The following is a 24,979-nucleotide window of genomic DNA, read 5'->3' on the forward strand; positions in this document are numbered from 1 at the left end:
AGATACTACGTCAATATGAATGGGCTTCCATATTATACAGCTTTTTCAAAAGGGTTGGATAACTTTACTCTCTGTTCCCTCTGTAGGGATCAGCCTGCATAAGGTGTAGGGAGTAGGGTGTAGGGATCATGTATACAGAATGAGACGCGCCCAGGCCGCAGACAGCTAGTTACCGAGCTGAAGATGGTGAAGATGGCCGCTGTGAGGATGGCTGCTGGCCGCTTTGCTGCGATTATTGCGGTGTTTCTCTGCGTCCTCTCTCCGGGGAGCTGCAGCGAGCAGGTTCCGCTGCTGGTGTGGGCCAGTAACGGGTAAATGTCGCATATTTTAACACTGTTCGTGCTTTTAATGGCGAGAAATGAGCTGAAATTGGCGCTTGTGTATCAGCTAGCCGCTCATCCTATCTCCACCGAATGACCGTTAGCTAGAGCTGGCGAGCTAGCCGAGCTGTTAGCTTAGCTCACTGACTGAATTTTTTGGGGGGTTTTAGAGATAAATTTGGGTGTTACTGCGTTGTGAAACCCTTTAAGACATTTCCACGAGAGTTTTAATTCTTAAGATATGATAGAATTCGGATTAAAACAGATATAAGCTGCGAGTCGTGACAAAATTGTAATGCTAAGCTAATAAGCTAGAGGGCAGGTGTTTCTTATTTCTAGGCAGGTAATTCCACAGTGTTTGGGTTGGTCAGTGAGTGTTTTCTGCATGTTTATTATGTTCTCATTGCTTTTGTGTGATTTTAATAGTGTATAAGTATTAAAAATCCATATTTTAGTTTAATAATTAAGGCGTTAAAACCCCTTCTGTGTCCCAGTTCTCTCTTGTCATTTGGATGAACAAATCATCCTCTCTTAAAATGAATAAATATATACAGTATAGGTAACTTATATGTTTGAGTAAAATGAACATTGTTGTTTTATTTTATAAACCACAGACAATTTTTCCCAAATTTAACATTAAAATATTGTCATTTAGAGCATTTATTTGCAGAAAATGAGAAATGGCTGAAAAAAGCAAAATAAATGCAGAGCTTTCAGACCTCAAATAATGCAAAGAAAACAAGATCATATTCATAAAGTTCAGAAATATATATTTGGTGGAATAACCCTGTTTGTTTGTAATCACAGGTATCATGCATCTTGTCATGTTCTCCTCCACCAGTCTTACACACTGCTTTTGGATAACTTTATGCTGCTTTACTCCTGGTGCAAAAATTCAAGCAGTTCAGTTTGGTGGTTTGATGGCTTGTGATTTGCTTGTGGCATTTATCTTTCTTTTAATTATATTTCAGAGGTTTTCAATTTGGTAAATTCAAAGAAACTCATACATTTTAAGTGGTCTCTTATTTTTTTTCCAGATATGTATTAGACACAGAGTGATCTATTTGAAGCGTTTATTTATTTTATTGTTGATTTATATGGATTATGGCCAATTAAAAAAAAAGTGTCTCAGAAAATAAGAATATTATATATTTAAGACCAATTGGTACTTTTGGCAGTGTGCCAAGTCCTGCTGGAAAATGAAATCCATATCTCCATAAAGGTTGTCCGCAGAGGGAAGCATGAAGTGCTGTAAGACTTTGTGGGAAAACAAAACTGCACTGACTTTAGACTGGATAATAAAACACAGCAGATGACATGTCTCTCCAAACCATCACTGATTGGTGGAAACGTCACACTAGACCTCGAGCAGTTTGGACTGTGTACCTCTCCACTCTTCCTCCAGACTCTGCTCCCTTGATTTACAAACGAAATGTAAAATTTACTGATGATCAGTGAGGGTTGGGGAGACATGTCATCTACTGGAATCAAGTTTCGCAGCAATCTGGGGTGTTGTCAAGCTGTGGAGTTCTACTAAGCTGCTGCAGTTGGCCCTTAATCAAGGCCCCTTTCCTTTTCTGCATCTCTGACCCTTTACTCTGTATACTGTATTTATTTCTGCAGGTTTTCGCTGGCCTCTCAGAATGCCCCCGCCTCCGGTCACATCGTGTCCAGCAGTCAGCTGCAGTCCTACCTGAGTTCAGCACTCAGCTCTGCACCTCATAATGTCCTGCTCTTCCTTCAGGATAAGGTCAGTTTTACTACAGTGCAGTAGTTCAGTTTACCCATTGATAGTGCATTTGTTCATTTATCTTTAAATAAATTAAAACTATGGAGGAATTAGAGACAGCAATGCTGAGGTGGTATCGCTTATGTGTGACCGGCTAGGTTCTAAATTCCACGCTCCTTAACACTGATATTTGTACATGGTAATGTAAGCATGTAAGGGTCTCAGGATTTTTATCATATGTTTTTTTTTTTTTGGGAAGAATGTCCATGTTTTGTAGAAAAACACTAATGCATAGTGCATAGTGATTGACAATGTATTTAACACCTTGTATTTCTTTTTGATTCAATAAAATCATTGTATCACGGCAGTGTTTCTCAAAAGCACTATTAACCTATTATATCAAACTCTAGCATTAAGGCTATTAAAAATTCATTCAGTGACCACAACCATCCCCAATGCATTGTCAAGAATCAAGAAGTGTAAATTATTCGTTGTGCAATTAGACATTTCCAGAGTTTTCTTAAAGTGGCAGTCCATGTTATTTTGTTCCTAAACTGAAAGCAGAAGCATTTCTGAGTGGAGAAGGGATACAATATTGTGTTTAATGGTACCAGTGTGCTAAAATTGAGCCTAATATATTTATTCTAAAATCTGGGGGGTCAGGTCGCTTTTCGCGGGAGTTCTTCTTCTGGCCACATCACGCTTCTTTACATACTTACGTCACACGTACAGCCTCTAAAAGAGGATCCAGCTCAGTTTTACTGAATGTGAGCGGCTGGTGGAGCAATGGAGACTTCAGAAGAGGAAACTCAGAGCTCTGTAGTGTAATTCATTCACTCGTAGTAAAAACAAGGAAGCAAAGGAGTGAAGTTTATGACTGAGCGCTCCCTCGCTCTCTCTCTGACTGAACATAACCTGGAATCAGATTCATCCGCTCTGAAAGGAGACCACATCACACCCGCCCAGTTTAAAATGATTTTTCTGCATGCTCAGTGCAATTACCTATTCTCAACAGAGAGGGCCCTATATCCCAAAATGACAGAAATCAGCTTTAAAACTATGGAGGAATTTGAGACCGCAATGCTGAGATTGGATCACTTAGGTGTGACCGGCTAGGTTCTAAATTCCACGCTCCTAAACAGCATCTCAGATGGTTTATGTTCTTATCCATAGGGTTTTTATCATAGGGTTTTTTGGGAAAATGTCCATGTTCTGTAGAAAAGCACTAACGCATAGTGATTGGCTATTGCCCTACATGACTTGCATTGATTAACAATGTATTAAACACCATGTATTCCTTTTTAATAGAATACAATTATTGGATTATAAAGTTTCTCACAAGCACTATTAACCGATTATACCGAACTCTAGCAGTAGGCTATTAAATATTCATTCAGTAACCCTAACCATCCTCAGTGCATTGTTCATTGTTGAATCAAGAAATGTAAATTATTCATTGTGCAATTAGATATTTCTTAGAGTTTTCTTAAATTAAGAGCTTTAAGCTTGATATAATGTTCCTTATAGCGTGATAATATGGTTTGTTTATTTAATATTCAGTTGTGATGAACAGGTTTAACTCATAATTGATGTGTCTCTGTTTTTTAGCTGAGTGTTGATGATTTCACCATGTACGCTGGAGTTTTTGGCAACAAACAGGACACTGCTTTCCCCAATCTCGAGGTGAGTATTAATCTCAAACACAGTCTATATTGCTTAACTGACATTTTAAACAGCTTAAAACTCTCAGATCTCACTGTGCTTTTATTAAGATACACTGAAATCATTTAAAATAATTGTTCAGATGTTAACAAATATTGCGTTAATGCATCCATATTCAAATTTTAGATTAAGAGTTTGTTCATCAAAAGGGATTGAATATGGCCTTACTAAATTGCATGTGTTGCGACAATAATTTATTCTAAAGTTATTTATTCAAGTAATTTATTTAAGTTGCTTAACATTTCTCATTTTTATTTATTTTTTACCCATGCAAGATTTTTATATTTATTTATTACTTTATTACAGTTACTGCTGTTATGGGTCACACCACGTTATATTTGTCACCTTAATAACAGACATTTAGAAGACTAAACTAGAGTTAGCTAATGTTTGGTGAAAAATTAAAGTACCAACATAAACTTAAACTCACTAAAATGCACACCAATTAAACCCATGAGCCCCTGTGTCCTCTGATTGGTCAGCGCTGTCCGATGCAGGAGCAAGAAAGTAAATATAGTGAGAAGATTCTGTGTTCCAGTGTGAAGCTGCTTTAAAACAGAATGCTGAACATTTGCTGCTGCACTTTCAAGCACAGTGTTTTTAATAGAATGTGCAACGTGCGGCTGCAAGCAGTGAACACAGCACAGATTATGCTTGTAAACAGCATGGAGCAGCAGAGACGACGACGGCTGCTGCTGTTTTGTAATCTGGCTTTTATATTAGACTTAACTGCACCTTATCAGCAGTTTAGCTCAAATAAAAGGAGTATATTTGATAGCTGGGTCGGATGAAGACCAAATCACATTCTCACCACAAGTTCTGGAACGCTTTGGACTGGAACGAGGCCACCTCCTATGACAGGTTGTTTTGATCCGTGTTGTTACTGTTTTCTCACCTGCTCTATCGAACCCCACTAAGGGTACAAACAAACCAAAGTTCATTTTACCTGGATCAAAAAGTGCTGGTGTAAAAACGCCTTAAAAAATTTTTGACTGAATATAATGTAGGCAGACAGAAAATGTAGGCGTCATGTGATTTTTACTGTTACTCTTACCACAGGTGCCTAAAATTTTTGCACAATATTGTATAAAAAAATATACATACATACACTGTCTATTAAACCAGTCTAGACTATATAGGTTCTAGTGTTCTAGTTCAGACACTTCTGTATCTGTTTTATCTCCAGGCGTCTCTGCGGTTGTCCTCCTCTCTGCTGCTGCCGTCCGTGTCCTCCTCAGCCAGTGCGACCCTCCCCACTCTCCTGCAGGAGCAGCTGGACACGGCTCCGCTCTACATGGACCCGGACACTCTTGCCCAGCTGCGGCTGAACGCCTCCCTGCCTGCCCTGCTCATCTTCCGCCTCCCCTACAGCTCCGGGTTAGTGTCCAGCACTCACCCAGCACTCAACACATAAAACATGAAATAATTCTCCTTTAAAGGAGACCTTTTACATCTTAAACTCCTTCATCAAATCCAAACGGCAAGAGCGCAACAATAAACTGCATGAAATTCAGCCTTTGTTAAGACGCACAACCTTCAAGCACAACTCAAGATCAGTTCAGACAATCTACACAAGATGCCGTATAAGTCACTCAAAAATAACACATGGACACCTTATAACAAACGACGAAATAACATCATGTCAACAGTGTAACATCCCACTAACTATGAAACACATCCTCATCGACTGTCCAGCCCATAACCATACAGGGCCATCTCAAAAAATTAGAATATCTTTGAAAAGTTCATTTATTTCAGTAATTCAGTTCAAAATGTGAAACTAATACATTATATAGATGTATTAAACACACAGAGTGATCTATTTTAAGTGTTTATTTATTTTATTGTTGATGATTATGGCTTACAGCCAATGAAATCCCAAAAATCAGTATCTCAGAAAATTAGAATATTATATAAGACCAATTGGTACTTTTGGCAGTGTGTGGGCAGTGTGCCAAGTCCTGCTGGAAAATGAAAAATCTGCATCTCCATAAAAGTTGTCAGTAGCAGAGGGAAGAAGCATGAAGTGCTGTAAGATTTTGTGGGAAAACAAAACTGCACTGACTTTAGACTTGATAATAAAACACAGTGGATCAACAGCAGCAGATGACACGTCTCTCCAAACCATCAAATTTTTCAAATTTGTTCTTTTTTTTTTTTCTTTATATCCTCTCTAATAGGTCTGATATGATGTCTGCAAAAGAGGTGCTCAGTGGTAATGGTGAGTGCTTTTGGATTTCTTTCACCACCTTATTAGAGTGACTTAAATTGTTCTTTAGTTTGGTTTGTTGACTGACTTTGTAGTTGAATTTTTACCTAATTGTCACATGTGTGTTTCAGATGAGGTGATTGGTCAGGTGCTGAACATCATGAAAGGCCAGTCTGTCCCTTACACAGCTATATACACTGCTCTCAGACCCTCACGGGTAAGTAACAGTCCTAAACACTGAGAAAATGACGCCAATAAAGCCATAATTTCTGTTATTTATTTATTTAGGAGTATTTATACTCTGTGAGGTATTGTAGAGACTTCTTTAGTTTCTGAATCAGTTTCTCAGATTTTGCTATTAATAGTTTTATGTTTGAGTAAAATGAACATTGTTGTTTTATTCTATAAACTACAGACAACATTTCTCCTAAATTCCCCCAAAAAATATTGACATTTAGAGCATTTATTTGCAGAAAATGAGAAATGGCTAAAATAATAAAAAAAAAGATGCAGAGCTTTCAGACCTCAAATAATGCAAAGAAAACATATTGATAAAGTTTTAAGAATATTGAGTTCAGAAATCAATATTTGGTGGAATAACTCTGGTTTTTAATCACAGTTTTCATGCATCTTGGCATCATGTTCTCTTCCTCCACCAGTCTTACACACTGCTTTTGGATAACTTTATGCTGCTTTACTCCTGGTGCAAAAATTCAAGCAGTTCAGTTTGGTGGTTTGATGGCTTGTGATCATCCATCTTCCTCTTGATTATATTCCAGAGGTTTTCGATTTTGTAAAATTAATTAAATAAATAAATATTTTTAAGTGGTATCTTAATTATTTAAAATAAACTTCTCCTATAAAATGTAGTGTTTTTGGATATAAACGTTTTTTTGCGTGACCGTGTCGATATGTTAAATTGTAAAAGTGAATCTCTGCTCCTGTGCTGTGCAGGTAATTGAGGATTCGTCTCTGGCGGTCCGCTCTGTGGGGTCCCGCTCTCTGCTGCAGTCCCGGCGGGGCGGCCCTCCTCCCCCGTACCCTCCCGTAGAGTTTAAGGAGCGCGGAACCACCTGTATCCTGATGTGGGCTGAGAACCTGACCGTCAGCCAGTACCGCTCCGGCAGGTGGGAGAGACACGACCTCGCCCCCAAAACCTTCGGGGAGGGGGTCTCTCCCAGGCTGGAGGGCTCCTCCTGTAATGGGACACACTCCAGGTGGGTTTAGAGGAGTCTGTTCAGTACTGTAGTTAGTACTTAAATATTACATTATAAATAAGTCATTTAATTCTGCTTTTATATTTGCTGCACATCATCCAGCTAAACAGGATTTTGTACACTTTCTGTACAAAATAATGGTTATGGTAAAAAGGTCCAAAATAAGAAAATAAAATGTCTTTATATTAACATGCACAAAGTTAATGTTTCCTACTGTTGCTTTCTCATGTAATATTACCATTTAGAGAGGGATGATTTTTTGTATTATAACATATGTATTTAGGTTTAAAGGTTGTGTACAAGAAACCAAAAACACATTTTAAGATTTTAAGCTTTTATTCAGAATTTATGTGACAAAATATAAATATTTACTAAAAATGATTTACTAAATCACAAGTTACAACAGACAGATATTGACCACGAAAGATTTACTTTAATTAATTTTTAGTGCAAGCTTTAGTGGAAGTCAGTAATTCTAGAGACACATTCTTACTTTTTAATTTTTTGCTTTTTAAAAATTCTAACAGTGATTTTACATTACTGTTACTGTTAAACTGTTGATAAGATGTTTTTTCCACCAAATTACCAAATAAATCAATTCAATTTAGATTTTATTAATTGCTTGTATTTATTTATTTATTCTTTTTACATTTTGAAAGATAAAATTTGACTCACTTTTTAAAAAATGTCTTTGTTGTGTTTTTAAACAGGCTGGTCCTGAACTACGAGAACGTGTTGAGTTACCGTAATTTTAAACTGATGTAAGTATGATTATCAGACTTCTCAGTAATAATCTGTATGGTGTTCGCTCTGCACTGTGTGTTACAGTTCTACTCTCTCTCTTCAGTTTTGTGATGAGGCAGCGGCACTATAAGGTTTCTGCACGCCGCTGGTTCACCATGGATCTGGTGCAGCTGGAGTTCGACGGTAAAAAGGCTTCCTTTAACGGCAGCCGCGGAATCTACGCCCCCGCCGAGTACTCGTACCGCTGCGACTCCGTCACCAGCTTCCGCTACGCCCAGCTCACCCCGCGCTCATCCAAGGACAACGCCAATGACTGGAGGATCAGCTTCGACGATTTCCAGGTAAAATTACAGAGAAAAGCACAAGACTAAGGGCGTTTTTACACCTGTAGTTGGTTTCTCTGGTCCAAATCAGTTGAGTTTGTTTATTTGAAGCATTTCTCCCTCTGTTTGGTTTGGTTTGGTTTCACACAGGCATAAACCTAAACGCACAAATGCGCACCATGGTTGGTCAGAGCTGTCTGGCGTGGCGTGTAACATAGTAAAACGAGTTATGCGGTTGTGAGCAGTGAACGCAGCACAGACTGCGTGTGCATGAACACAGCGTTTGTTGATAGCTGTGTCAATCAGCGTTATCTGGCTAATATATCAGATTAAACTGTGCCTTATCAGCACTTTAGCTCAAATAAATGGACTATATTTAATAGCTGGGTCGGATCGAGACCAGATCACGTTCTCACCACAAGTGAACCTCCCACCAAGTGAGTTTGTTTGATCAAACTGCACTAAAGTTACAAACGGACCATAGTTTGTTTTAACCGGACCAAATGGTGCTGGTGTGAAAATGCCTTAGGAGTAAGAGAGAGAGACCAGATTTTTTTAAAGAGTTTTGTCGTTTAATTTCATATATTTTTTTCATTAATAGCTGAAATGAGTTCCTTTTAAAGAAATGAAACATACCAGTCCTGCTTAAAATTTTTATAATCGTTTTCTAACCTTTGAAAAAGCTTTTGTAGTGGTAATTTCTGCCTCTGCAGCACCCCCACAGTTTCAACTGTGTTATAGGCGAGGATGATGAGTCTGTGTACTTTGGTACGCAGACACATCACAATATGCCAATCAGACTATCAATAATACCTCCCACCTGCTGACTTCCAACCATCTGTATCTCACCACTATCAGAGCTACACTGCTCTGACCAATCAGTTAGCTCTTCCTCCTTCCCAGCCTCTAAACCCATACATCACCCAGTGCCCTCTCCAAACCATTCCTCCCCTTTTTTTTTTTGCCTTTTTCAAGCTTGAGCTGAGGGAGGAGTCAGTTAAAATCAGGGGGTTTAGTGCCTCTTCAAATAAGTAGTTATCTACTTTGTTTTTATTAGAATCGTCCTATTAGTGTTGTTTTTTTCCCCACACTGATCAAAACTGTACATTAATTCTGAGTATTTGCCAGAATACCAGTTCGATCTTTGTGTTTCTACAGATAATACAATTTTAAAACCATTTAAAACCGTTTAGCTAAAATTGGTGCTTGACATTATGGCCAAAAAATTTATCACAATATATTTCTTAATCTCGATCAATACAATATAATTCTGATATTAATATGAGCTGTATAAAAGCTAGCGCCTGTGCTGTACCTCTTCTCAAACTGACACTGTACACAGGCCAGATTCTAGGCTACTCAAATACTGAAGAGTAACTACATTCTCCAGGATATTTTAGTTTTGCTTTGTAATAATTAAAGTAACATAATCCAGCCAATCTTAAAGGAGAAATCTGGAGTGAAATGGAGTTGGGTTGTAGTGAAACATGATGATGAGAATTAACTTTTGTCAAATAGCCAACTTTCATTTACCCCCAGCATTCTAAAATACAGTGCTACACAACTTGACACAAAAATAAATAAAGTTTTTAAAATACCAGCCTCACTTAACTTTATATAAAGAAATGCAATAAATAAGTTTGTATGTTTGTTCTACCTCAGTTCTTTATTTTGTGTTCAGTGAGAGAAATATAGTCTGTTTAGAACTTAGACTAGTGTGTTAAATTTAGACAGAATATCTGATGTGTAAATGTGGAGGATAGCACACAAGTGATCAAATCTGTTTTATGAAGAATTGAATATAGATTTTTTTTTAATATAGAAAGTTTGGTATACCATTACTCCTAAATGATACAGTAAAGTCAGTTGAAAAATATATATTGAATACATGAGAAAGAGATCTTTAAGAATTTAGTGATGTTATATGATAACCCTTTGATTTTCATGTTTTATAGGACTCCAAACTCTTGTTTTTTTAGTATTATTACTGGAAACATCCATAATAAATACAAATAACAGTTCATTAATGTTCTTCAAATCTTTAGTTGTATCATTTGATAACCATTTGATTTGCTTATTTTATAGGACAAACATTTCTAAAATGTTACACTGTTCTACAGACGGCTAGTTGCTGTGTTTCTGGTGTGTATTAGTTGATTAGACCTGGTTAAATTATGTTTATTTAGCTGTAAAACCTAGTTTCTTCTTCATTTTTAGTTTTTGGCTGCAGGAGAAGCGTGAGCCTGTGCTCCTCCAGCTCCTCTGTGCACGTGGCTACCGTAATACACTGTATAGATGCACATTCAAGTTTTCAGTGCTGATTTACTTTCCCTTCTAATTTACCAAAAATCTCACGCGGGTGTGGCCCACGGGCCGTACAATGCCCAGGTCTTGCCCATGCAAAGAAATCAAATTAATAAAAAGATTGACATGGGGCGCCGAGTGGTCCAGTGGTCTAAAGTGCTGCCACTATGAGCAGAAGGTAGCAGGTTTGAACCCCCGCTCATGCAGCTTTGCCATCAAGCTGCCGGCGCTCAGAGGGAGCAAAATTGGCCCTGCTCCCTCCGGGTGGGTACAGTAGGTGGTGCTCTTTCCTCTCATCACTCTGAGGGTGATGTGGATCAGCACAGGGCGTCTGTAAGCTGATGTATCAGAACCGAGTCGCTGCGTTTCCTCCACTGGCCGCTCGAAAAGAAACAGTGGCTGACTTCACATGTATCAGAGGATGCATGTGTTAGTCTTCACCCTCCTGGTGTGTTGGGGCATCACTAGTGATAGGGAGTGGGTTGGGTAATTGGCTGTGTAAATTGGGGAGAAAATGGAAAAAATTTGAAATAAAAAAAAAAGATTTAAATGAAATAATAAAGATCCACATTTGTTATTTAATTTAGACTGTTTTATTTATTTGTATCCAAAAAGGAGGTTTTGCACTTTCTCTGTTTACCGTCTTTCACATTTCCCCCTCTCATTTTCCCTTTAGATCCAAGGCTTCAACGTGAGCGGCAAGGACTTTTCGTACGCCAGCGACTGCGCCAGCTTCTTCACTCCAGGCATCTGGATGGGTCTCCTCACATCCCTGCTGATGGTGCTGGTTCTGACCTACGGCCTTCACATGATCATGCAGCTCCACACCATGGACCGCTTCGATGACCCCAAGGGCCCTGCCATCTCTGTCCCTCAGACGGAGTAATTCCAAATTCCACCTTAAGAAAATCCACATTTCCTGCATTCCCACATTCCTTCCCACTGTTTTCCCCAGGTTTCCAGCTCCATCGGTGAACCATGTGACCATGTTTGAGCGTTTGTGTCTGCATGATCATCGTTAGAATGAATAGAAGCTAATCCATTCCACTCATCACTCGCAGGTACTTGTGTTTTGTGCGTGTGTGTATTTATTAGTTTTTCATTATATACGGTACAGGCCAAAAGTTTGGACACACCTTCTATCTTTTTCAATGCATTTTCTTTATTTTCATGACTATTTACATTGTAGATTCTCACTGAAGCATCAAAACTATGAATGAACGCATGTGGAGTTTTATGTACTTAACAAAAAATATATATGTTTTATATTCTAGTTTCTTCAAAATAGCCCCCCTTTGCTCTGATTACTGCTTTGCACACTCTTGGCATCATCATTCTCTCAATGAGCTTCTCTAAAAGAGGTGGCCACCTGAAATGAAATGGTTTTCCAACAGTCTTGAAGGAAGGAGTTCCCAGAGGTGTTTATTAGCACTTGTTGCTCCTTTGCCTTCTTCACTCTGTGCTCCAGCTCACCCCAAACCATCTGGATTGGGTTCAGGTCCGGAGACTGTGGAGGTTCAGCTCATTTTTTGTTAAATACATAAAACTCCACATGTGTTCATTCATAGTTTTGATGCCTTCAGTGAGAATCTACAATGTAAATAGTCATGAAAATAAAAAGAAAACGCATTGAAAAAGAGAAGGTGTGTCCAAACTTTTGGCCTGTACTGTCTGTTTTTTTTTTTGTTTTTTTTTCCTGTATTTTGGGTCAGTGTTTTATTTGGTACGACTGTGTTTACATTTCACTCCTCCAAGGACAAAAGCTTATTCTAAGAGGTTTATTTCAAGCTTTTTTCATTCCATCTCATATATTTATTTGTGTTTTTGTTTGGAAGAAAGTGAGGAATAAGGCTGTAGTCACTGACGGAGTGTCTATTATACTTGAATTATATAAATTAAACGAGAAAGGTAGCTAATAATGACTCAAGAAATTAAGTAAAAAACTAAAAACTCTTGGGGTTTGGTGTCCGAAGCCGCTTGATTTAAGAATTCCTCCTATTTCTTAATTATTGGTCCAGTAATAAATAGTGCAAGAAAAAACATGAATCAGATTCTGAGTGCTGCCACTAGAGGGCAGCAGTTATTCCTGGAACAGTCAGATGCTTCCATGCATCCAAGATTCTCCAACATCCATCAACCATCCACTTTTATATTATATTTATAAAATATATCAATAATGATTAGCCAGCCACACCACTTAAACCACACTTCTGCTCCTCCTACTTATTCTACAGATCTGGAAAGAAAATAATAAGAGAGCACTTCAGTTTCTGAATCAGTTTCTCTGTTTTTGCTATTTGTAGGTTTATGTTTGAGTAAAATGAACATTGTTGTTTTATTCTATAAACTACAGACAACATTTCTCCCAAATTACAAATAAAAAAAAAGTAATTTAGAGCATTTATTTACAGAAAATGAGAAGTGGCTGAAAAAAACAAACAAAAAAAAGATGCTTTCAGACCTCAACAAGTTCATATTCTGGTTTTCAATCACAGTTTGCATGTTCTCCTCCACCAGTCTTACACACTGCTTTTGAATAACTTTATGCTTTACACTCCTGGTGCAAAAATTCAAGCAGTTCAGTTTGGTGGTTTGATGGCTTGTGATCACCCATCTTCCTCTTGATTATATTCCAGAGGTTTTTAATTTGGTAAAATCAAAGAAACTCCTAATTTTTAAGTTTTAAGCTGTATATATCATTGTTTCCTCTGAAATCAGGCCTGTTAAAGGCCTCTAATGTCCAGCAAAAGCTTCTTCTTACTAGATTTTGCAGGTAAATGTTACCCAAATTTGGTATTTCTTTTAAGCTGTTCACACCATCTGTCTGAACAGTTTGCACTTTGTAAGTGGCACACGTGCAACAGAGCAGTGCTTCATGTTAAGTTTCACTTGAATCCCAACCAGAATTTCAAAAGCTATGAATGAGTATAGACTGCTGCTGAGCGTTTCACCGAGAATCTGCTCGAGCTCCTTTTAAAAGGACTCATTATTCATGTTTATTGTTTATTTTCATTTGATTCTTCAGCCACAATCTGTAGGCATGATTTGCCAATTCATTAGGAACACCACATGGCTGCGATATGAGCCTTCTAATATTATTATTGGAAGAAATGCATCAATTTAAATATTTTAAGCTCTGCTTTCCACTATACTCACTATACTCTCTTTTTTATTTATTTATTAATTTTTTTCCTCTCCCCACCTCTTCTTTTTGGCGTAAAAGTCACATTTAGTGCTGTTCTATTACAGTATTTACCACACTAGAGCTCAGTGAGCTCTTTACTGCATGGCTAAGACTGAAAAAAAAACACCTGAAATCAGTGATTGAGCATTTTTTCCCCCCAATACTTTAGTCTGTATAGTGTATTTAATCTGTGCTGTTCAGAGATTGAGGAGCAGAAATGTGGATTAAGTGTTTAAACACAGAACAGGGATAAAAACAAAGGTATAAAGGGATATGTGTTGTGTACAAAATAGTTGGATAAAGCAAATTTTTATTTTACCTGAAGCTTCTTTCCAGTGTCTAAATGCTCAGTTTAAAATGGAACAATACTTTATTTTTGAGTTGTTGAGTTATTTTGTTTGAATACACAGTGGGAACACTCTTGAAGTGGAGCAATCTGAATAATTGTACATATAACCAGATGAAAATATTGCTGTTGTGTAGCTAGATGAAATCTATTATTATTTATTTGTGGCATGTGTACGTTTGTGAAGTTGTGTGTGTGTGTGTGTGTGTGTGTGTGAAAATTGACAGATGTGTGTTAACTGTAAGATACTCACAAGGACGCAGTTTACTGGAAATGTTACTGAGAGCGTTAGAGTACATATGCACTGAACATGAGAAAGGTAGGATATATATAATTATGTGAATTTAAAACAAATTCATGCAGATGTGTTGAATCTGCACTATGTGAATAAACCCAGTCTCTAAATTATTTGTTGCACTACATCATTATCTTATTGAAGGGACAAAACTTCTACGTTCTGGTACGAAATGTAGTGTTTTTGTGTTTATTTTTAAAGGGAAGCAGAAAAAGCTTTTTGTCTCATTGAAGTTCTCCATTAATGTGAATTTGTTTATTTGTGCACATTGATTCATAAATCCTCAATATATTAGCCATTTATGAAAGATAAAATGTCTAGAATTTGATAGAAATGTTGAAAATGGACCTGAAGAAAATTTCAAATATGCGCCCTTTTTGAAGACCTGGTATATATTAAAATATAAAATAATTTATAATTATTATGCTGCTAAATAATTAATACTATAAATGGAAAATGCTCTGCAAATATGAACAATCTGCTCACAACAAAGAAAAGTAATGCATTAAAGTACTCCTGAATGTCGTGTAAATCATTTTATTGTGAAATAAATGATGTGAAAAAAAAATCCAAATTGGCTCTTTCTGTTTTTTTTTTTTTTTTGTTTTTTTTTATGAACACTTTCACTTAAAAAACATTTTTACTAATCTGGTTAGTGAACAGTGTTTAAAAACTCGAGCAGCACTGCCGCATCTGATACACCACAACCATGCTAATCAGTGATAATAAATGACCCACCGCCCAAATAATAATAATAATAATAATAATAATAATAATAATAAAAATATCAATAATAATTGAAGAACAGGGTGAAAGAAGGAGAATAATAATAAAATATATAGAGAAACAGATACAGAACTACAGTTGGAAATTATTATACAACTACAAAATGCTCCTAAATAAGGACCACACACATCTCTCTCTTTCTCTTTCTCTCTCTATCTTTCTTTCTTACCCTCTTTCTTTTTCTCTTTCTTTCTTTCTTTCATCTCTCACTTTCTTTCTATTTATTTCTCTCTCTTGCGCGCGTGCGCACACACTTACTTTTCCACTGTTAAATTAAGTACACGCATACATATTCTGTCTAAAATGCGGAAATATGCTGTATTTGTTTTGTTTACTTAAGATAAGTTAAATTATTTACACTTAGAGAATTAACATAATGTCATTAAAACAGTTTTCAACAGTATATTTGTATTTAATGTAGAGACACAGGAAATTGGAAAGATATGTGGTTAATTTTAGGAATTACTGTTTTTTTTACAGACTACCAATGAAGGTCTATTTTCATACATAAGGCACATTTTTTACGGTATTTATGGTAAGAGTATATTTCCTGTATTTTCAACAGCGGGTTTAGCACCAATGCTATCTGCGGTTAGCGCTAGTAAATGCCACAGACAGCGCTACACTGTGAGCGGCGAAAGAGCTAGCACTGCGGTTAGCGGCTAATGCTAATGCTGCTGCACCCAGCCTTAGTGCTGGAGAAACTTCACTGAAAACTCGCCTGCATAGCTTCGTACTTTAGCGGAGTGGCTTTACTGCTCTTTAATACCTGACTAATAGAATTCGTACACTATAAGACGCACTGGATTAAAAGGCGCACTGATGTTTTTGGGGACTATTTAAGGATTTTAAGAGCACAATATAGTCCAAAAAATACAGTAATTTAAATGAACAGTCTTATTATATTGCAAGTATTATAAGCATTTTTATTCCTTAACAGCATGGCTTTCATTCACAACAAGTCTTAAAGATACATTTGATATATATTTAAGTGTATTTGTGTAAGATAATGCAACAAATAATGAATGGTATTGGCCTGGGTGGGGGATCAGATTAAGCTAATAATGATAGATACATAGCTGTCTAACCTATATACAGTATTTTTAATCTCACAGTGAAATCGAAATCTGATTGGCTGTTAATAATAATAATATTACATATATTTGTCGTATTTGTCATGCTGTTGTGTGTCTCGATCATGGCCAGAGGTTTTCCACACTGCATGTCAGGACATGTCTCTCCTCCGTTGCTAAGGAACCACCAGCCAATCACACGTGTCCAAACATGTCACATGTGCTCGGTCTGTGCTTTGGCATTGAGTTCAGTAGGGGCTACAGTGATGCAATGGCTGTCAGTCAGAGACGGAGATGGAGGTAGAGGTGGGGGGAGAAACGGAGGTGGGGGAAGGAATGGGGCCGGGTTCAGTCCTGATCACCCACACCTCTGGAGGCCTCTGAGCTCCCGACGCTGTCAGAGCGAGCCGACACTGAACCCAATGAAAGTAATGACTTCCTCAGAGTCTGACTCTGTATCTCCTTAAGTCTGATAAGACTAGAAAACACTGATACCATGCAGCTGTAACCATAATGTCAAATAGGGTCCAATAAGACATCTAGAGAGACCAATTATCCTAAAAAAAAAAAAAAAAAAAAAAAAACTAAAAACTTAAGTTTTCAGGAAACAGGAGAAACATTAGACAGTTGTTATGGCTCTCTTTGAAAATCAGAATACCAATCAGACCAATTGGTACTTTTAGCAGTGTGGGCAGTGTGCTAAATCCTGCTGGAAAATGAAATCTGCATCTTCATAAAAGCTGTCAGCAGAGGGAAGCATGAAGTGCTGTAAGATTATCTTGTTATCCTAAAAATATCCCAAAAATCAGGAAACAGAAGAACCATAAGACAGTTGTTATGGTTATCTAAAAATCAGCAATAATTTAAGTGCTTGTCATCTCTATCAGACTCTATAACCGCATTCATAACATATTATAATGCATTCATAAGGCATTATAAACATGTATATAAAGGTCCATCTTAAGAAAAAATAGAATTTCATTGAAAAGTTACTTTATTTCAGTAATTCAGTTAAAGATGTGAAACTCATATATTATATGGATGTATTACACAGAGTGTGTAATCTATTTTAGGCGTTTATTTCTTTTATTGTTGATGATTATGTTTTATAGCCAATGAAATCCCAAAAATCAGTGTCTTAGAAAAAAATAGATTTTATATAACTAAGACCAAGTGGTATTTTTGGCAATGTGGGCAGTGTGCCAAGTCCTGCTGGAAAAGGAAATCTGCATCTCCATAAAAGTTGTCAGCAGAGAACCATCACTGATTGTGGAAACTTCACAAATGTAAATTTTACTGATGATCAGTGATGGTTTGGAGAGTCATGTCTGTCATCTGCTGGTGTTGATCCACTGTGTTTTATTATCAAGTCTAAAGTCAGTGCAGTTTTGTTTTCTCACAAAATCTTACAGCACTTCATGCTTCTTCCCTCTGCTACTGACAACTTTTATGGAGATGCAGATTTCATTTTCCAGCAGGACTTGGCACACTGCCCACACTCCGTACCAAAAGTACCAATTGGTCTTGGTTTTCATTGGCTGTAAACCGTAATCATCAACAATAATATAAATGCTTAAAATAGATCAGTGTATGTGTGATGCATCTATATAATATATGAGTTTCACATTTTGAACTTAATTACTAAAAAAAAAAAAAAAAAAAGTAACTTTTCACTCAGCCCCTGCTTTTGCTTCTACCCGTTCATATCGGGTGCAGTGGGTGTGTTACTGCTGCCCATAGCTATAAAACAGCGGTGGTGTTTTCCGGTTGCATTTGGCACTAATCCTCCCAGCGCGCCACATCTGTGTCTCCACTCACGTGCAGCAGCTCCAGCAGATGATACACACTCCACTGCTGATACACACTCTCAGCTCACCGGAGCCATCACCCTCTCACAAACCTGCCAAGCAGTGATGAAGCTATCAGTCAAACTCCCAACACACACTATACACTGTACACTATTCACTATTCACTATACACAGCACGGAAAGTACAGTACGGCACCGAGGAGGACCGTATACAACCCACAGGAAATGGAATAAATGAATGCACCACGCCCTGCCATCTCCATATCTCCATATCTCCACAGCATCTGCTTCTTCTCGTCATGTTTAACGGGCCGTGAAACTCTCCCAGCCTCCATCCTGATCCAGGAGCTCTGGAGATGATTGATCTCCACGCTGGGTCAGGAGGCTGGGGGCAGTAGGGTTGATGGAGTGCTGTAATCTAACACACTTGCAGCATGTCTTCTGTTTCTGTCGTCTCTCTCTCTCTCTGGAAATGCCTTTATTAGAGAGACGTCTAGCCAATTGGGTGACTGAACTGTGGAAAATGTGCTCAAGACAAGATGGCGGCTTGCCTAATGTTTCAGATCATCCTGGTACGAGGCACCGAATGATCCAGCGTTCTAAAGTGCTGCCACTATGATCGGGAGAATTGAATGCTGATTTGAATCCCAGTCATGCAGCTTGCCATCAGCTGCCAGAGCCCTGAGAGAGCACAATCGGCCTTGCTCTCTTTGGGTGGGTACAGTAGAAAGCGCTCTCTTTCCCCTCATCACTCCTAGGGTGATGTTGATCGATCAGCACAAGACTGCGTCTGTGAGCTGATGTATCGGAACCCGAGTCACTGTGATGCTACTCTGCAAAGTTCAAGAAGAGGCAGAGTCTCTTTTTCACATGTATCAGAGGAGGCATGTACTAGTCTTCACCCTCCTGGTGTGTTGGGGTATCACTAGTGATAGGGGGAGTCCTGAGGAGAAAATGGAAGAAGAAAAAAATTAGCATCCTCTTAATATCCTTGCATCATGTTACATTTCTGCTTCTTTGCATCTTGATACTTAATATTTTAAAACATGAATCCTTTGTCCTCGTATCATATGGAGACCCTGTCCCTACCATCTAGTGGCCACACGATAACATTACCCATTCCATTACAATTGATTGAAAAAGTAGACAGCGGGAATCCCAGTCAAAAGTTTCTACAGCCAGTCAAAACAGGAACTATTTCAACAAGGACCAGATAAAAAAATTCTCTTCCAATTTGGAAGTTTAAAACTAATTTATTTATGTACTCAACTCTTTTTTTTTATTGACTTTAATTGAAAGATTGAAAGAGGGTGTCCCAGTACTTTTGTACATATGGTGTAAGTTAGAGCTTAGATCAGGCCCAAAAAATTCAACCCGACCTGGCCCGAGCCCGTGCAGTTCTGCCCTTATGAACGGTCATTATGAGCCCAAGCCTGATTTAAACCCTACATTTTTTTAAAGGAAGTAGAGCCATAAAATGTAGCTTTTTAAAAACCTTTTTAGGCTGTTTAAATTAGCAAAATCTTTTTAAAATAATGTAAACCCTTTGAACCCTAGGCTGTTTAGGAAGCAGAGTTGTAATATTTTCCTGGAACTGATCGTGTTTTGGTCAAAATTTTACCAAGTGCCTGTTTTTTTTTTTTTTTTTTTTTTTTTACTTATTTTTGAATGTATAGACTTTAAATATATTCACAACTAAGATATCTTTTCAAAAATGGTTAGATATACATAAAGAGCATCAGGCGGACTTATTTTTCTTGATAATCACACCTCCAATATGGCTAATATTCCAACTAATAACAAAACTGATTTGCTATACTTGATATTTATTTTCAGCTGCTAAACGGATCTAAAATTCGTCCCTAGAGTTCTAAGGGTTAATTAACATTGCAACACTGAAGAAGCACAGACTTCTTATTTAAGATAAAAAAAACAATTATTAAAAAACAGCTAAAGAAGAGCTTAGATCAGGCCCAAAATGTCCAGCCCAGGTCTGATTATGAGCCCGAGCCTAAGCTAAATCTGTTCAGAATGATGTTAATCAACATTGCAACACTGAAGAAGCTCAGACCTATTGTTTAAAACAAACATTTATTGATAACTGATCTCCTCGTCTACTCTAATATACTTAACAATGTTTAAGAATATCAAAACACTTTCTGATCAAATATTTTTTTATTTTTATTTTAAGCACATAGCCTTAGTCCAAAACACAAAAAAACAACACAATATGGCTACACGCTGCATAATCATTAAACCCATGAAAAGACTGAGAACGATAACAAAATGTACAATCACTTTCATCTACTCTAATATGATTAACAATGTTTTAAAATAAAAAATACTTCCTGAACAAATATATATATATATATATATATATATGTGTATATATATATATATATATATATATATATATATATATATATATATATGTGTGTGTGTGTATATATATATATATATATATATATATATATATATATATATATATATATATATATTTAAGCATACAGTAGGACACACCGCCCTGAGTGAAACTAAAACTAAAAGTATAACTTTTTTTTTTTTTTTTTTGCTTTGCTTTATTGTGATGATCACACCACAGTTTTATATAACAAAAAATAGCTTTAAAAACAGATGCCTACATCACAGACCATTCTCTTGAGCCCATACCCGACCCGGCCCGAGGAAAGTGGTGAGAAATCTCGGACCGTGAATCTCGGGCTCAGGCAGAGAATCTAAACTCTAGTGTGTGTTAGGAGGGGTCCAGGTTTTTTTGATTTGTGGTGTTGCTGCTCTCCAGTCAGTACAGAAGCTCGAGGGAGGGAATGAAAGGTGTGTGAAAGGTGTGCTGGACTGCTCTCTGAGCTCACTCTGATCTACTGTCACTCTTTTCTGCAACACTGTGAAACTTATAAGATATGAACAGGAAGCTGCGACTCCCCTGCCTCTCCTCTCTTTCATCACATTTCATCATAGAGCAAAGTTCACTCCTTTATTTTACACTTTAGTTTGAGTGGAGTATGTTGGGTAAAAACAGGTTAATCTGAGCTAAACTGGATAAACTCGTTCACATAATATATACAGATGCCTCTCAAAAAAAGATGTATTACACACAGAGTGATCTATTTTAATAGTACATTTATTTTATTGTTGATGATTATATTATGGCTTACAGCCAATTAAAACCCAAAAATCAGTGTTTCAGAAAATTAGAATATTATATAACTAAGACCAATAGGTACTTTTTGGTACGCAGTGTGGGCAGTGTGCCAAGTCCTGCTGGAAAATAAAATCCACATCTCTATTAAAGTTGTCAGCAGCAGAGGGAAGAAGCATAAAGTGCTGTAAGATTTAGCAGGAAAACAAAACTGCACTGACTTTAGACTTGATAATAAAACACAGTGGATCAACACCAGCAGATGACAGACATGTCTCTCCAAACCATCACTGATCATCAGTAAATTTTACATTTCATTTGTAAATTAAGGGAGCAGAGTCTGGAGGAAGAGTGGAGAGACACACAGTCCAAACTGCTCGAGGTCTAGTGTGAAGTTTCCACCAATCAGTGATGGTTCCCTTCAAAAACACGGTTTTACTGGTTGCAGAATTAGAGGCTAATGCTAATGCTAATACACAAACAAACCAAAAATATATCAGTACAGAGTGTATAGTCCTTCTTTCGGTGGGACATAGGATGATACTCAGCATCCTCAAGTGCAGTTAAAAAAAGACTTTAAAAATGTTATGATGAAATTGGCTCTCATCATCAGGATTACCCCAGGAAAGGAAGAGCAAGAGTTTCCTCTGTTGTACAGGATAAGTTCATCAGAGTTATCAGTCTCAGAAACCTCAAGTTTAAAACAGCTCCCCAGATAAGAGCATCTAAATGCTTCTTCAGTTTAGAGTATATTTTTTTAACACTTTTAAGTTACTACATGATTCCTTATGTGTTCCTTCATAGTCTGGATCACTTCACTATTCATTTACAATGTAAGAAAAAAATAAATAAAAACATGGAATAAGAAGGTGTGTCCAAACTTTTGACTGGTACTGTATATATAAAACGTCACAATGCCACCTGTCAGATTTTGTATGAACTATGAAGGTTTTTTTAAGAAATAACTGTAATAATAAAAACTTCAGAAAACAGAAATAAAGCGTGAATTGCCTGATGTTGGCAGTATGGGTGCACTGAATTGTGTTATTCTGCCATATTCAGTCCAAACATCTCTGTTAGTGATCTCTGTTTACGCTGCAAGTCTTGCTGTTTCCAGCCTCACTTCTAAGCCAAGCTTAAAATCTGTCCGTTCACTTGGAAGATTCAATTTAGACTGTGTTCCAAGTTCACTGGCCTCCTCGGTTAGAAATATAACTAAAATATAATGATATTACAGTCAAGGGACAGTTTTCATACTGCTGTCCCATGACTTTTGACATTTGTTGTTATGTATGATTTTTTTTAACCAATATCTGAAGCTCACCCTTGACTGACTTTTTTAGCTTAGTTAATATTAGTATATTTACAACAAAAATAAATGCATAAATAAATAATTATCTGTATATTTGGCTTCGGATTTTGCTCTAAATGTTAAGCCTTTCAAGCCTTAATTGTCACTAATGAGTCAAACTGACTGAAACCAAATGTGTGTAGTATAAACATAAATATTAATATTGTGATGGGCAGTGCTGGGCAGGAGAGCAGGAGAGTGACAGATGGGAAGAATGAGTGGAGTTTGGTCCCAAAACTCCAATTCCCAGAATCCCCAGCAGTGATCAGTGCCAACCAGCCACACCTGTGCAGCATGGTATAAAAACCCAGCCCAAAGCCTCACATTTCCTTACGCCAAGCCAAGCCACCAAGACAGGACAAGCCACCAAGCCTGGCCACCAAGACAAGACAGACCACAAGGCCAAGAAAATACACCAAGATAAGAAAAGCCACCAAGACAAGAAAAGCCACCAAGACAAGAAAGGCCACCAAGACAAGCCAACAAGCCACAAAGACAATAAAATACAAAAAGACAAGCCAACAAGCCAAGAAAACACACTTGGCCAAGCCAACAAGACAAGAAAATACAAGACAAGCCAACAAGACAAGTCGCCAAGCCACCAATCCATGAAAGGCTACCATGTACATCATGGTGTAAAAATCCAATCAAAAGCCTCCTACTTCCTCTTATCTTTGTAGAGTGGTGATTGGTAACAGAGGGGCAAGACAATACAAGCCACCGAGTCAAGCTGCCAAGCCACCAAGTAAAGAAAATACACCAAGCCAAGCCACCAAAACAAGAAAAGCCACCAAACCAAATCATCAAGACAATCCAAGCCACCAAGATAAGACAAGTTACCAAGACAAGCCACGAAGCCAAGAAAACACACCTAGCCAAACCAACAAGACAAGAAAATACAAGACAAGACAAGTCGACAAGCCAAGAAAAGCCACCGTGTGCTGCATGGTATAAAAACCCATCCAAAAGCCTCACACTTCCTCTTATCTTTGTAGAGGGGTGATTGATAACAGAGGGGCAAGACAAGACAAGCCAACACAACAATAACCAAGCCAAGCCACCAAGCTAAGAAAAGCCACCAAGACAAGAAAAGCCACCAAGACAAGACAAGCCACCAGTCAAGCTGCCAAGCCACCAAGACAAGCCACCAACACAAGAGAAGCCACCAAGCCAAGAAAATACTCCAAGACAAGATAAGCCACCAAGCCAAGAAAATACTCCAAGACAAGAAACGCCGCCAAGCCAAACCACCAAGCTAAGAAAAGCCACCAAGACAAGACAAGCCACCAAGCCAAGCTACCAAAACAAGCCAAGCCACCAGTCAAGCTGCCAAGCCACCAAGACAGGCCAAGAAAATACACCAAGACAAGAGAATACACCAAGACAAGACAAGCCACCAAGAAAAGAGAATACACCAAGCCACCAAGACAAAAATAGAAAAACCATAGAAAATACACCAATACACCATACTGCTCCCACAAGACTCTGTTTTAAAGATCGAACTGCTTTAGATTGAAAAACTGAATTTGCTACAAATGTATAAAACTAAGCAGTAAGATTAGATTCACTTTTCCACCAGTTGTGAAATGATGCTTTGTACATACAGAGATTTTCACGTGAGGATTCACTTTCTCATCTTTCCAGACTAAAGTAAATAAACAGCAGAGTGGCCGCGGGGCTCGGCTCTGTTGTTTTGCTGGTTTTGCACTATTTAAAAAAACTCTGAGGTCAAATTCTAGCTGGAGGCATATTCCTGTCTCTCAAATCCCCAGAGAGATTCCCCCCCAGGTTCTGTACAACTGTGTATAACCACAAACCAGGACAGCACAGGTAGAACTGCCTGAAACCACACTGTGCCCAAACCTACAAACATTTACTTTTACATTTAGAAACATTAAACTCTAAGAAAGAAATAATCTTATATAACTCCAGAGTTTAAGCTGCGTTCCATTTAACTCTGAATTCAGAAGTTGGCGATGGAATACACTGAAAAAATGATATCTTAGTAAATAAAACCCTCTTAAATGTGGTGTGTATATCTAATATTTCTCATTTTGAGATTATTAAAGAATTCTATTAAGAATTTATATCTTATTCCAAGGACCTTTGTACTTGTTTTAATTCATTTAATCTACTAAAAGTGTTTAATTCCCTTAATTTAGAAAATAACTTCATTTATTTTGTTTAAGTTTTTGGTCAAGAAATAATGCTTAAACACAAGCATGCATATCTGCCAACATTTTTCAGCAGATTAAATGGCTTTAAACTAAGAAAGACTAATTAGAAATACATTACATATTCTTATGTTTTGGACATTTTTAACAGGAATTAAAATATTTTTTTTCAAACGTGACATCATGCCAGATGTGCTATTTGCACTATTTTAAAACATTTCTAAGAACATTAAGCTA

At 37.5% G+C, this 24,979-nt stretch overlaps 1 protein-coding gene across 1 annotated transcript; it reads left to right on the plus strand.

The window, feature by feature from the left end:
• Positions 1 to 157: 157 nt before the first annotated feature.
• atp6ap1a (ATPase H+ transporting accessory protein 1a) lies at positions 158 to 14,314 on the plus strand. The gene is made up of 10 exons (XM_022676801.2): positions 158 to 311; positions 1,944 to 2,070; positions 3,658 to 3,732; positions 4,958 to 5,148; positions 5,952 to 5,992; positions 6,112 to 6,197; positions 6,935 to 7,197; positions 7,908 to 7,958; positions 8,045 to 8,282; positions 11,245 to 14,314. The coding sequence occupies exons 1-10, from the start codon at positions 184 to 186 to the stop codon at positions 11,452 to 11,454; spliced, it is 1,410 nt and encodes a 469-aa protein (XP_022532522.1). The 5' UTR covers positions 158 to 183; the 3' UTR covers positions 11,455 to 14,314.
• The last annotated feature ends 10,665 nt before the right edge of the window (positions 14,315 to 24,979 follow it).

This window comes from Astyanax mexicanus, chromosome 13 (genome assembly GCF_023375975.1).
Source record: "Astyanax mexicanus isolate ESR-SI-001 chromosome 13, AstMex3_surface, whole genome shotgun sequence".
Classification (NCBI taxonomy): domain Eukaryota; kingdom Metazoa; phylum Chordata; class Actinopteri; order Characiformes; family Acestrorhamphidae; genus Astyanax; species Astyanax mexicanus.